Source organism: Eumetopias jubatus, unplaced genomic scaffold, assembly GCF_037043125.1.
Source record: "Eumetopias jubatus isolate StellerSeaLion01/CBP00866 unplaced genomic scaffold, mEumJub1_p1.0 scaffold_16, whole genome shotgun sequence".
Lineage (NCBI taxonomy): Eukaryota > Metazoa > Chordata > Mammalia > Carnivora > Otariidae > Eumetopias > Eumetopias jubatus.
In genome coordinates this window covers 56,296,648-56,311,667 of record NW_028274822.1, presented here as the reverse complement: position 1 = coordinate 56,311,667, position 15,020 = coordinate 56,296,648, and the positions used below count along the sequence as shown (strand labels likewise).

General features: G+C 38.3%; 1 protein-coding gene across 1 annotated transcript in view; it reads left to right on the top strand.

The window, feature by feature from the left end:
* The window catches only part of L3MBTL4 (L3MBTL histone methyl-lysine binding protein 4), a 411,329-nt gene that overhangs the window by 78,971 nt on the left and 317,338 nt on the right, over positions 1–15,020 (top strand). Inside the window, exons 5-8 of the mRNA XM_028123942.2 lie at positions 9,681–9,785; positions 10,834–10,969; positions 12,961–13,052; positions 14,513–14,667. Coding sequence (XP_027979743.1) covers positions 9,681–9,785; positions 10,834–10,969; positions 12,961–13,052; positions 14,513–14,667 — 488 coding nt within the window. The remainder of the gene's footprint in view (positions 1–9,680; positions 9,786–10,833; positions 10,970–12,960; positions 13,053–14,512; positions 14,668–15,020) is intronic.

The window sequence follows — 15,020 nt, the reverse complement described above, 5'->3', positions numbered from 1 at the left end:
TCGACCTCAGCCACAGCAACTTCTTCCTAGAAACGTCGCCAAAGGCAAGGGAAGCAAGGGCAAAAATGAACTATTGGGACTTCATCAAGATAAAAAGCTTTTGCACAGCAAAGGAAACAGTCCACAAAACCAAAAGACAACCGACAGAATGGGAGAAGATATTTGCAAATGACATATCAGATAAAGGGCTAGTATCCAAAATCTATAAAGAACTTATCAAACTCAACACCCAAAGAACAAATGATCCAATCAAGAAATGGGCAGAAGACATGAACAGACATTTTTCCAAAGAAGACATCCAAATGGCCAACAGACACATGAAAAAGTGCTCAACATCGCTCGGCATCAGGGAAATCCAAATCAAAACCTCAATGAGATATGACCTCACACCAGTCAGAATGGCTAAAATTAACAAGTCAGGAAACAACGGATGTTGGTGAGGATGCGGAGAAAAGGGAGCCCTCTTACGCTATTGGTGGGAATGCAAGCTGGTGCAGCCACTCTGGAAAACAGTGTGGAGGTTCCTCAAACAGTTGAAAATAGAGCTACCATACGATCCAGCAATTGCACTACTGGGTATTTACCCCAAAGATACAAATGTAGGGATCCGAAGGGGTACGTGCACCCCAATGTTTATAGCAGCAATGTCCACAATAGCCAAAATATGGAAAGAGCCAAGATGTCCATCGACAGATGAATGGATAGAGTGGTATATATCTACAATGGAATATTATGCAGCCATCAAAAGGAATGAGATCTTACCATTTGCAAGACGTGGATGGAACTGGAGGGTGTTACGCTGAGCGAAATAAGTCAATCAGAGAAAGACATGTATCCTATGACCTCACTGATATGAGGAATTCTTAATCTCGGAAACAAACTGAGGGTTGCTGGAGTCGGGGTGGGGTGGGAGGGATGGGGTGGCTGGGTGATAGACGTGGGGGAGGGTATGTGCTATGGTGAGCGCTGTGAATTGTGTGAGACTGTTGAATCGCAGACTTGTGCCTCTGAAAAAAATAAAACATTATATGTTAAATAAAAGCCAACATATTATTTATTATGATATGTATGATGATTAACATAACATAATAAAATAAAAAAATGTAAAATAAAAAAACCCATAACATAATAAAAAAAATAAAAGGCTTTTTCTGTTGTTCCCCTCTCTAGGTGAATCACTCAAAATAATTTGACATATATATGTCCATGTCTGTATATATTTATGTAGATATGTGAATAATGCTTATATAAATATGTTTTAATCATCTAGTGCTTGCTTTATATTTATCAGTATGTCATGGCTATCATGACACCTCAGCAGATTGAGGTCTATGTCTTGCTTTTTTTTTTTAAGATTTTATTTTTAACTCATCTCTACACCCAACATGGGGCTCGAACTTATAACCCGATATCAAGAATCGCCTGCTACACCTACTGAGCCAGCCAGGTGTCTCAGTCTTGCTTTTGCAATAGCTGCATTGTATTTCATTGTATTGTGTCTGTTTTCTCTCCATCTAAAAATATTTTTACATTTGATGTTGTGGTGGGCATGGAACTATTTTCCTCAAATGGATAGTCATGTGCATGTGTCCTGATGACATTTATCTTTATTCTCCTGACTCAAAATGCCACGGTACTTTATTCTATATTAAATTCTCATATGACATTTCGGGATCATTTAATGGTCAGATAGCACATATTCAGACCACCAACTTTAATTTTTCTTTATTTTATCATGTTATGTTAGTCACCATACAGTACATCACTAGTTTTTGATGTAGTGTTCCATGATTCATTGTTTGCGTATAACATGCAGTGCTCCATGCAGTATGTGCCCTCCTTAATGCAGTATTTGAATGATTTTTTTTAATGCTATCAATAACATAGTTTTTTTTTTTTTTTTTTTTTGCCCCCACTGAGTAAAGAAAATCATAAGTGTTGACCAAGAGTTAAATTCTCTTTGCTCAAGCTGTCTATATCCCAGTTTGCCTACATAAGACTTCTTGTGATCTCACCTGTCACATTTAAAATTGTGACATTTCAGCTTAGGAGATACACATTAAGACAGTTTGAGATTTTGAAGTTGTTGCTGAGATAAACCAGAGAAGAAGACCACTGGACTCATGGTGGTGGTCTTTGGTGTTATAAGAAATCTTGTTTCATCATCTGCATATAAAATTTGTATGAATGTCTTTCCCTTTGACAACGATCATGTGAAGGTTTGCGAACCAGTGGCCTGTCGTCCTGGACCTGTCCTTTGCATGGCATGCTAGAAGTATGTTGCTTCAGTGGCTTTGATTCCCTTGCATGCCTAATTTCTCCCATTTCTCTTGATACTGAATTAAGATCAGGAAAATATTGTTGCCTGCCAGCTCTTGCCTGTGAATAAAATAGAACGCCTGTGGGCATGCAGATAGAATCTTCCATTTAGAGAATTGACACTGCTCAGTAACACATATCTAGCTACTGCTCTGCTGGTGCTGATGGCCACCAACCTTCTGCAGTCTCTGCAGTGTGACTCAAAAATAATCAGTACAGGCATAACCTCTCTGTTCTTGTAATGAGGTTCTCAGTGATAAACAGAGTAAAGTGTCCAGAATTTCTCACATATATCTACCAAGAGTCCAAGAGCTGTTTACATGGTACATTTGTAACTTTGGAGCAGAGATCTACTGGCACGCACACATGATGAGTGCCTTATGCATTGTACTTCATAAAGGAATTTTGCTGTTAGCCTGTCTGCTTTTCTCTAGGCATGATGTTTTGTTTTGTTTGGGTTTTTTTTGGTTTTTGTTTTTTCTAATGCTCGGGCTCATTTTATTTTTTAGTAATAGTATGTAATTTGTACTTGCTTTTGCTATGAGGTATAGAACTTTGAATAATTCTTCTCTGTCATTAGTGACAAAATACATTGTTTTGCAAATGCCTGGGAAAAGAAAATGAAGCAAAACAGCTTAACTTCTGTACCCAAGGCACTTGGCACATCCTTGGAAATGCCCTTAAGACCTTCCATGGCCTTGAGCCAGATTTTGTTTTGCTTGTTCTGTTTCCACATCTGTCCTCTAATGTGGAACGAACAGTTGGCCAGCTTTCAGAAGATTTGGGCCCTTAGTTACGATCTGCTACCAAACACGTTGTGTGACCTTGAGAAAGTCTCTTCACCTCTCTGGGTTTGAGTTTATTTATCTCTAAAAGTTGTTTTTCAGGTCTACAGACCTTATGATTTTTTATGACTGAATCTGACAGACTATTGTTTGCTTTTGTGTATGATTTCAGTTCCCTTTTGTCACCATAAAATATAATTTTATAGCATGGCTATCAATTATGTTCGTAAAATATATGATTTTTAGGAAGGAAAAAGATTAAATCTGCTATGAATAAACCCTTAAGCAGAAAAGAGACCGATGAAAGACAATGCTATTTCTCACTAAAAGCTGCCTTTCAGATTGTTAAAATGAATGTTTTGTTCTGTATTTGAAACCCTCCGAAGAAGCTGTGGCTGTTTTAGCCATGTAGTATTCCTTGCAGTGTTACCTAAAGCTCCCAGATTTCACTTGAGAAACCCTCTGAAAATGCTGACAAGAATAACGTTGATCGGGCGCCTGGGTGGCTCAGTTGTTAAGTGTCTGCCTTGGGCTCAGGTCATGATCCCAGGGTCCTGGGATCGAGCCCCGCATCGGGCTCTCTGCTCGGCGGGAAGCCTGCTTCTCCCTCTCTCGCTCCCCCTGCTTGTGTTCCCTCTCTCGCTGTGTCTCTGTCAGATAAATAAAATCTTAAAAAAAAAAAAAAGAATAACGTTGATCATCCTAACTCCCGGCTGTGAATTGTTGTCCTGTCTTGAAGTTATCATTCATATGTGTGAAAAGAGGGCATGGTCTGTTCCATATAATACTGACTGGTTCCTCCCCATCCCCAATTTTCTATCTTTCAGTTTTGTGAAAACATGAGAAATGTCCTCTCAGTTTTTACAGCTTCTTAAATTTCGTTCCAGCATTATTGATCTATTCCCTGTGGTCTCTCCTTCCCCTTTGTTTTCTCATCAGTGTTGGGTGTACGTGCATGCATGTGTGTGCAGTGCTTTTGAAGTTAACCAAGAGATTTCAAAGCAGTGAACAGGAGGCAGTCACATAAAACCTGTTATATACAGTCTGCTGGGAACAGAGTAGATGTGAGAAGAAGGATTGGGGGAATTAAACACACACATGACATTTACTTTTGCAGAAATAAAATAGTTCTGAGAAATCATTCATTCTTGCCATTTCATTTTTGGGTTTTGTCATCCTTTAAGTTTTTCCTTGGAAGCTTCTAAAATGATCTGTGAATGTTCTTAACGGCATTTTACAAGCCAATTCATAAAGATTTAAAAACAAGTTCATGTTCATATAAAAAGGGCACACACTCAACTGTCAAAGAAGGGTGAGTGAACTGTGGTACTTACACAGAGTGGGGTCTGATGCAGCTGTGACCAAGATTGTGCGCAATCACTGTGACCTGACATGGAGTGGTTCCAGGGGAGATTAGGACACATGCAAAAAAGCATATATAGTATGCTACCTTTTGTGTGAAAAGGAAGGGAAAAATAAGGCAAAACATAAATATAGCTGTTTATTTTTACAAAAAGAAACGCAGGAAGGATAGATCAGAAAACAGTGAGGTTGGTTACCTCTAAAGAGGTGGAATGGGGTGGAGAGGATATGGGAAGGAGAGACATTTCTTTGAGAACCTTTTTGTATAACTTGAACTTTTGGAAGGATATTAACATTCTACATATTAAATAAAAATAAGAACTGAAGGCACATTTAAATCAATGAACCCACCGTATTTCAAATGAATACCTTAACTTCACTAAAGAGAGAGAAAAACATGTATCCAAGTAGGATATAAACACAGTTTTCAACTGTATACCCCATTCATGGATGGCAGAGCAGGGAGGGAGAATTGCAAACAAATCCAGAAATCTGTCTGTAGATTTATTATAGTAGTGTGGATAAAATAGTCCCAAAACTATAATAGATATGCTATAGGATTTAGTATATGAGTAAATGTGTTGACCTGGTTAGAGGAGAAAGACAAAAATCGATGGGAAAAGGCAGAAGGAAACCTTTGGGGATGGGTTGAAATTAGACGTATCTGTATGAACTTAGGATTTGTAAAATATACATAAGTATGCACATATGTACAACTGTGTAAATGTTTATGTATGTATGTATATGTGTGTTTTGTCTGTAACTATATAGTGAAAGAATTGGACAACACTGTGACTGTGTGATCAAAATCAACATCACCAGTGAGGGGATGCATGAACATCATGCGACTCCAGAGGTGATATCCTGAGGACACATCATCACCCATGGAGTATATCAGCAGAGAATGCATAACCTGAATCTAATCGTGGGGAAACATCAGACACATCCAGAATGATGAGCTTTCTATTTAAAAAAATGGGGGAGGGAAAAGACTTTTTTTTTTTTTAAGATGTTGATGTTATAAAAGATAAATAGTATGGAAAAGGTTCCAGATTAAGGTAGACTAAAGAGACATATCAACTAAATTTAATATTTGACCCCACCCTGAATCCCATTGCGGAGGGGGAAAATGTTATAAAGAGCCTTGTTGGATAAATTGGAAACATTGGAATATGAATGGGAGATTAGTTAAAAGTTTATAAATGTTAAATTTGCAGAAGTTGGTAACTGAACTGTTGTTACATAAAAGAATGTTCTCATTCTCAGGGAAAGTACACTGTCTGCTCTTAAGGGAAAATCATTTAGTATTTAAGGGAAAAGGACCCTCAAATGATTCAGAAACAGTCCTATGTACATGTTTATCTATATCTGTGTACAGATAGGAGAGAGAGAGAACAAACAGAAATGATAAAACAAATGAGGTTTCTACTGTTGTTAACAATAAAGGAGTCCAGGAAAAGGCTGTGCATGTTCTTTGTATCATTTTGTTCTTGCAACTTCTCTTTTAAGTTTGACATTATATCCAAATGAAAAGATTTTTTTCAAAAGAATAAAAATAAACACTAATATGCTAACCAGTAATAAAGAGTAATAAAATTCGTGATTAAAAAGCAGCTCTTGTTCTAATAGAACTATATTTTAATCACTTTCTATTAGTATACTTATAATTTATTTGCAATTAATAATTGACTAGAAATGCTGAATCTGCTCAAAACAGCTCAAAAGTAATAATAATATAGCAGGGCTGTGGGAAACAAGACTAGTATTAAAGAAAATATGAATGGGAACACATTAGAAAGTCTATTACAAAGTAGATTCCGTTTACAGTAGCAATAAACATTAAAAGGTATACAGAAATAAATATAAAGCATTCCTAAATATCTTCTCCCATTCTGTCGGTTGCCTTTTAGTTTTGCTGTTTCTTTTGCTCTGCAAAAGCTTTTTATCTTGATGAAATCCCGATAGTTCATTTTTGCCCTTGCTTCCCTTGCCTTTGGCGGCGTTTCTAGGAAGAAGTTGCTGCGGCTGAGGTCGAAGAGGTTGCTGCCTGTGTGCTCCTTTAGGATTTTGATGGACTCCTGTTTCACATTGAGGTCTTTCAACCATTTGGAGTCTATTTTTGTGTGTGGTGTAAGGAAATGGTCCAGTTTCATTCCTCTGCATGTGGCTGTCCAATTTTCCCAACACCATTTGTTGAACAGACTGTCTTTTTTCCATTAGACATTCTTTCCTGCTTTGTCAAAGATGAGTTGACCATAGAGTTGAGGGTCCATTTCTGGGCTCTCGATTCTGTTCCATTGATCGATGTGTCTGTTTTTGTGCCAGTACCATACTGTCTTGATGATGACAGCTTTGTAATAGAGCTGGAAGTCCGGAATTGTGATGCCGCCAGCTTTGCTTTTCTTTTTCAACATTCCTCTGGCTATTCGGGGTCTCTTCTGGTTCCATACAAATTTTAGGATTATTTGTTCCATTTCTTTGAAAAAAGTGGATGGCATTTTGATGGGGATTGCATTGAATGTGTAGATTGCTCCTAGGTAGCATTGACATCTTCACAATGTTCTTCCAATCCATGAGCATGGAACGTTTTTCCATTTCTTTGTGTCTTCTTCAATTTCTTTCATGAGTATTTTATAGTTTTCTGAGTACAGATCCTTTGCCTCTTTGGTTAGATTTATTCCTAGGTATCTTATGGTTTTGGGTGCAATTGTAAATGGGATTGACTTCTTAAATTCTGTCTCTTCTGTCTTGGTGTTGGTGTATAGGAATGCCACTGATTTCTGTGCATTGATTTTATATCCTGCCACTTGACTGAATTCCTGTATGAGTTCTAGCAGTCTTGGGGTGGAGTCTTTTGGGTTTTCCACATAAAGTATCATATCATCTGCAAACAGTGAGAGTTTGACTTCCTCTTGGCTGATTTGGATGCCTTTTATTTCTTTTTGTTGTCTGATTGCTGTGGCTGGGACTTCTAATATTATGTTGAATAGCAGTGGTGAGAGTGGATGCCATCCCTGCCACATTTCTGACCTTCGGGGGAAAGCTCTTGGGTTTTCCCCATTGAGAATGATATTCGCTGTAGGTTTTTCATAGATGGCTTTTATGGTATTGAGGTATGTACCCTCTATGCGTATACTCTGAAGAGTTTTGATCAAAGTATCCAAAATCTATAAAAAACGTATCGAACTCAACACCCAAAGAACAAATAATCCAATCAAGAAATGGGCAGAAGACATGAACAGACATTTTTCCAGAGAAGACATCCAAATGGCCAGCGGACACATGAAAAAGTGCTCAACATCGCTCGGCATCAGGGAAATCCAAATCCAAACCTCAATGAGATACCACCTCACCTGTCAGAATGGCTAAAATCAACAAGTCAGGAAACGACAGATGTTGGCGGGGATGTGGAGAAAGGGGAACCCTCCTACGCTGTTGGTGGGAATGCAAGCTGGTGCAACCACTCTGGAAAACAGTATGGAGGTTCCTCAAACAGTGAAAATAGAGCTACCATACGATCCAGCAATTGCACTACTGGGTATTTACCACAAAGATACAAATGCAGGGATCTGAAGGGGTACGTGCACCCTGATGTTTATAGCAGCAATGTCCACAATAGCCAAACTGTGGAAAGAGCCAAGATGTCCATCGACAGATGAATGGATAAAGAAGATGTGGTTTATATATACATACAATGGAATATTATGCAGCCATCAAAAGGAATGAGATCTTGCCATTTGCAATAATGTGGATGGAACTGGAGGGTTTTACACTGAGCGAAATAAGTCAATCAGAGAAAGACATGTATCCTATGACCTCACTGATATGAGGAATTCTTAATTTCAGGAAACAAACTGAGGGTTGCTGGAGTGGTGGGGGGGTGGAAGGGATGGGGTGGCTGGGTGATAGACATTGGGGAGGGTATGTACTATGGTGAGGGCTGTGAACTGTCCAAGACTGTTGAATCACAGATCTGTACCTCTGAAACAAATAATGCAATATATGTTAAAAAAAAAAAGAAGAAGAAGAAGAAGAAGATAGCAGGAGGGGAAGAATGAAGGGTGGAAATCGGAGGGGGAGATGAACCATGAGAGACGATGGACTCTGAAAAACAAACTGAGGGTTCTAGAGGGGAGGGGGTGGGAGGATGGGTTAGCCTGGTGATGAGTATTAAAGAGGGCACGTTCTCCATGGAGCACTGGGTGTTATGCACAAACAATGAATCATGGAACACTACATCAAAAACTAATGATTAGTGTATGGTGATTAACATAACAATAAAAAATTTAAAAAAAGAAATATAAAGCATTTCTGAAGCCTATTTGAAAATTTTAATGACATATGTCGATTTGAAAATTTTAAAAACATTTGGAGAAACAAAATGATTAGATTAAATGGAGAGGGAGAAAGTTCCTGAATTAGAAAACTCAATATGATAAAGATTGCTCTCCACATAGAGTCATAAGCAAATAAGACAATGTGATATAGGCAAATAACACCAGGGAACAGAATAGAAAGGCCAGAAGTATACCCACAAATTTGTAGAAACATGATAAACAGAGGTAACTTTGCTGATAATGAAAGTATGGACTATACAAAAAATTTTGTTGAATACTCTGTTTTCCATATAAAAAAATAGATCTTAGTCACACCAAAGAACAAAATTAATTCCAGTTGCATTGTAGATTTAAATATGAAGAACAGACGTTTTAAAAGAACACTAGGGGAATGTCCGTGTAACTTCAGGATTGTGAGGGAATTCATAGGTTAGATGTGTACACTGTACAGGGAATAATTGATATATTTTACTACATTAAAATAAAAAATCTCTACAACAAAGTCCTCATAAAGCAAAGAGCCAACTCACATACTGGGAATAGGTTATCATTATAATCAACAAAGGATTGTTTCCAGAGTACAGGAAGAGCTCCTTAAAATCACTAAAGAAAAATGGGCAAAAGGAATAAATGGGGAGTTCATAGGACATGTAGTTTCTCATATGAACTGTTTTCTAGGTAATGATAAAATGATCAAAATGATCAAACCATCTTTGAGGGCCAAATATAGAAAAGCAGCGATCGATCTTTAGCTATATCACTGAGCTTCCGAGCCCATACAGTAAGTTCTTGATTGTATGCATAGCAACACCAGGTGTTTTAATATCAAATTGTGAAGGTATTTCAGTAGCTAATGTTATATCATGAAATTTCGTAGGACCAATCCTTTCCGGAGCATGAAAATGGTTTTCAGGTTGGAATGAGATTAGAAGGCATTGACCCCCGACATCCATCTGTATTCTGTGTGCTTTCTGTAGCTGAGGTAAGAGATGGTGTTATTGTCTTGGGCTGAGTGCACAGTGACAGAAGAGAATTTTCTAGAGAATAATGAATTTGAGTGCTTTCCATTATAAACAAGTTCCAGTACATCATGGATTTATTTTAGTCAGTGATGGGTGAAATATGTTTCTTAATGAATTTTTTCCTTCTCTGAAGATTAATCTTGTAATAAGTCCCTCATCACTAGCAGTTACCCTTGATTCAGTTGGTAAATAGTTTTCATCTGAGGTTGATAACAATCAGTGAATCCCACAATGTTGCTTTTGTCTGTTAAAAGAGACATAATTATTCAAGTATTAGCTGAAGTAATGAGAAATGTATATGAAAAATATCCCGGCACATGAATTACCTATTTATATAAATATAAGCATTTTATGAAAATTACGTAGAATGAAGGGCCATTGATGAAAGTAAATGGCTTATAAAATGTAATATTTACTAAACATTTTACATTATTAAAATGATGGAAGACCTCTATATTTTTAATCACATCACGTAAAAGACCCTATTCACTTAATTTACTGATCGATTATAGCTATTAAACTTGTGTAGCATGTCTTAAGGATGTATTCTACACTGTTTTATTATTTCCTTTATTGAGTATGCTGGATCCATACGTTAGAGTTGAAACGAAGCCATGCCCGTTTTGGTTTTGCTCTGTACTTTAGCTTATACTATCGTGGGACAGCAGGAGATGGGGTTTCCAAGAGCAATATTTGACAGGTATTGAATGAACAAATAAACTCTTCAGCTGATGGAGATGTAAATTGATCTCAGATTTGTAGACTGAGTAAAAGGCTTAATTTTTTTTACAGAAAAAGTTCTGGATACTTGAAAGATCGTGTCTGTTGGCATTTTGTTTTATTCAGATGTCATCTCTAAATTTGTTTTTTAATACAAGCGCTTTTAGATGGGAGGGTTGGTTTATATACGTTGATGGCACTGACAGGGTATATGAATATTTTGTTAATTTTGTGTACCCTTCAAACACATGACACTTAATGAAGGATTGTAAACATTCCATTTTACAGGTATGTGGTTACCGCCTCAGACTTCACTTTGATGGTTATTTAAGCTGCTATGATTTTTGGACCAATGCTGGTTCCCCTGACATTCATCCGGTAGGGTGGTGTGAGAAGACCAAACACGAATTGCACATCCCTAAGGGTAAGCCGGGATGGAAAGAGAGTTGGTTTTATTTTAACAACATTTCATGAAATACTAACAAGAGAGCCTGGTGTGAACTGATTTTCAAAATGAAAGTTCAATCCCCCAAAAGCAGTAAAACTACAAAGATGCCATTTTTAGAAGTGAATAAATGTCTTTAAAAGAAAAGCATCGGGGTGCCTGGGTGGCTCAGTCGGTTAAGCGTCTGCCTTCGGCTCAGGTCATGATCCGGGGGTCCTGGGATGGAGTCCTGCGTGGGGCTCCCTGCTCAGGGGGGAGCCTGCTTCTCCCTCTCCCTCTCTTCCCTGCTCATGCTTTTTCTTGCTATCTCTGTCTCTCTCTCTCAAATAAATAAAACCTGAAAAAAAAAAAAAAAGAAAAGCATCAATGACTGCTTAGGTCAAATATACTGATAAGGTACCTACGGCAGAAATAAAATCTTATGACTTAACATAAAGTTTATTAAACCTTAGAAGGAATGAAGAAACTTATTTTACATCACGGTTGAAATGAACTATTTCACTTAGTCACTGATGCTATATAGTGAGGAAAATTGATTCACTGTATATCGTTTGTTTTAAACAAATCATGGAAAAGAGGTAACGATGAAGGAGAAGAGGATTTCACTGCTTCCTTTTGAGGGGAATCAAAAATCTCATCTTTGTCTCTTGTTATTTGTGAGAGGAACCTGGGCCTGGCAGATGTGATTGAAGCCTTTTTTATTTGTTGTGTGCTGGTGAGGTGAGCATTTGATCAGTCAGGATGACCGTGGGCCCATTTCCTTGCACAGCCAACTTCTGTGTATGGGCTCCTACTTGGATGCTAGAGTATTTGATGACGGTGGCACTTCTGGGAGTCACCATGTAGTCATTTTTTTTGATCAACTCAGAGTGTCCTTCGGGGATCCATCCCTGAGACCAATGGCAGAATCCTTTAGATTGCTGGATTTCATGAAAGCTGGTCACGGGCTCATTTTTAGTAGGTCTTTATGGGGCCCTTGCTGTGTGTAGGCACTGGGGATAGAGCCGTGAATAAAATAAACCATCTCTGTCTTCATGGGGCTTTCATTCCAGGGAGGCGAAGAGTCATAGACAAAGGTAAGCTAGGGTGTCAAGCAGTGACAAGGTTGGGGGTGGGGGACAGAGAGTGTGCTGAAGAAGGGCATGAGAATGTGAGGTCCCACGGATAGGTGGATGGGGTGAGGGAAGTCAGCGAGGCTGGGCAGAGGGCTGTCAGAGAGAAAAGCAAGAGTAAACGCCCTGGGGCTGGAGCCTCCAGCCCGGCCCATTGAGGAATCTCAAGGCGATAAATGTGGCTGGAGCAGAGAAGCAAGGGCAAGAGGTGGGAGATGAAGTTAGAGGTGTAGCCCTCGCTTTGGAGGCTGTGCAAGGAACCTGACTTTTATTCTGTATAACACTCAACCAGAAACTATTTATTGAGCCCTTCTTGTTTGGGCCAGCACTGTGTGAGCACTTTAGGGCACACGGAGGGGAGGATCAGTACAGAAGGGGAAACCTGCAAAGATAAGTAGCAGGAAGCTGTTGCTGCCAAATGGTCTTTGGATTGTGAAGGGGTTTCTGTAATTTTCCCAAGTGCCTGGCACCCTGGATTGTTGCATCATCAGGACCTCTGATGTTCACAGTGACATGGCTTCTTCAGGAGTGATGATGAGCTCAGGAACTTTTGTCTCTTCCCTTTGCCCATTTTGGAAAGCCTTACTAAGAGATGAGACTCCCATCAGGGGACCAATTCTATATCTTAATGAATTTAAAAAATTTGTAAGGGAATGATACACATGATGGGAAATCACATCAACAGTTTTGAATTTTATACATTAAAAAACATTGAAACAATTTAGGGATTTTAATTTAAATCATTTTTGGTCTGCTAAAGGACATTGAATTTATGACAGAAGACTGAAGAAGGCTAATATATTGAATTTGCACAGAGTTATATCTGTGGGTATTTTGAATAATCCATACTTTTTTTAGGTTATAGAAAAGATAAATTCGTTTGGATGGATTATTTGAAGGCCTGCAAATTGCAAAATGCTCCCAAGAAATTATTCAGAAGCAGAAGTTCTGTAAGTAGTTTCTTCCTCAGTATAAATCAAATTTCTACTTGAGCTTACATTTCTTAAAATTCACTATATATTCCGTTGTATTTTTTTCAGAATCCTTAGCTTCCTATGACTTTTCTCACTTAATTTGTCAGTTTCCAATAGGCGTGTCTTTCTCCCACTTTTAAATATGTGCAATTTAATACTTAATATTTAGATGCAGAGAGTTGAAGACTTTATATTTAAATCCTGCTAAAATTTAAAATGCCTTTTGGAAATGTTTCTTCTTTTTGCTTCCAGTGAGTTACTCTTTTGAACTTAGCTTTGGTGTTTTCAGACCAGTAGTAGATACCACAGGTAGGCTTTGAATAAACCCAGCCTAGTTGGATTTATGTGTAATGAGAATGAGGGTGACATTTCCTGCAGATTCAAGGGGAATATGAAGATTTGGGTAGAGCACATTTGTTTTGCCATCTGTGTCCCCAGCAACCTACCAGCTCTTCAGGAGAGAACGAGAATAAGGTGTAGCCCCTGCCTCCTCTGGGCCCCTGGACACACACCAGAGAAGGGGGCAGGGAAGCCTAGCATTACCCTGCCACCTGCTGGCTGTGTGTCCCTTTGTAGGACAATCACCCTGATCTTGAAATCAATGTTATACAACTGCTCTGTGTGTTTCATAGAATTGTACCAAGGAAAGAAAGTAATAGAAATGGGAAATTGCTTTTAAAGATGTAATGTGCTAAAGAAAAACAAAAAGCAGGGTTCAGTATAGATAGTAAAGAGGTAGAAAAAACTGTCTTCTAGTCCCCAGATACTGTATGTATACTTTCTAAATCCCAGGACTAGCTAATTACACTGGTACAAAAAGTGGGGTTTTGTTATCGTAATGTTACTTTAAATCATAGTCCTTATTGTTTTTTACCATGAAAAATGTGTATGGATACTAAAAGAAGCATTTGGATTTTTTTCAAGTATAGGTTTATTTGTAGATTTGTGCATGTGTTTCTTAAATATTGAGAAAGCCGCTGTTTTCAGATCTCATCAAAGTAAATGATAAATTTGGTGCTAAAGAGCCTATCTTTACTATTTCTCCGAATACTGGTATTTGGAAACTGTACAAGTCTGTGGGGAGCAGATAAAATTATTTGATACTCCTCTATCCAGTAGACATCATATTTTAAAATTAATATGATTCCTTCTAAGAACTGAAAAAGGAAAATGAAAGTGATGAGGGAAATATAACTTACTTGCCAACAAAAGCGAAAAAGTACAAGGTAAAATCTACTAGTTTCCTGGGTTTTGTTATGAATTTAACTTCGTAACAGTTTGTTGGAATATTTGTACTAGCATTTGCTGGCTTCATTCTGGAGGGTAAGTGTTGCCTGTAGACTGTTCTAATGCTAAACATAGAAGTTTTGACAGCAGCTCAGTCCTATTTGGTGTCCTGTTTCTTTTTGTGCCTCTTTCCTCTGGTGCTGTGTTAGAATGGGCCAATGCCTAAAGAATTTCAGGTTGGAATGAAGCTGGAGGCCGTCGACAGGAAGAACCCTTCCTTGGTGTGTGTGGCAACCATAGCCGATATTGTTGAAGATCGCTTACTAGTGCATTTTGACAATTGGGATGATAGTTACGATTACTGGTGAGACACCAATATGCATTTTATTTTTGTGTGTTCATGCTTGGTATTAAGAATTTATTTTCCTTCCGGTACTGTCACTGTCCTTGCTGTTCTTAGAGTAATGAACATCCGGAATTTAGTGGCCGACTTTTCATTACCTTGTGTTCCACATGAATTGCCGAATTAAAGTGCCCAAGAAACTTCTCCACTCTATGAGAGGTTACCTAATGAGGCCTCATCTGAAATAATATGACCAGGTCAGGGCACTTCACTATGTTGTGTCTAGTTTGTAAGGGAGGCATTTCTATGAAGAGGAAGTTAAGGACTTGCAGTATTTTTTTTTCTGAAAAATGTTGAACTCAGCCTGTCGTATT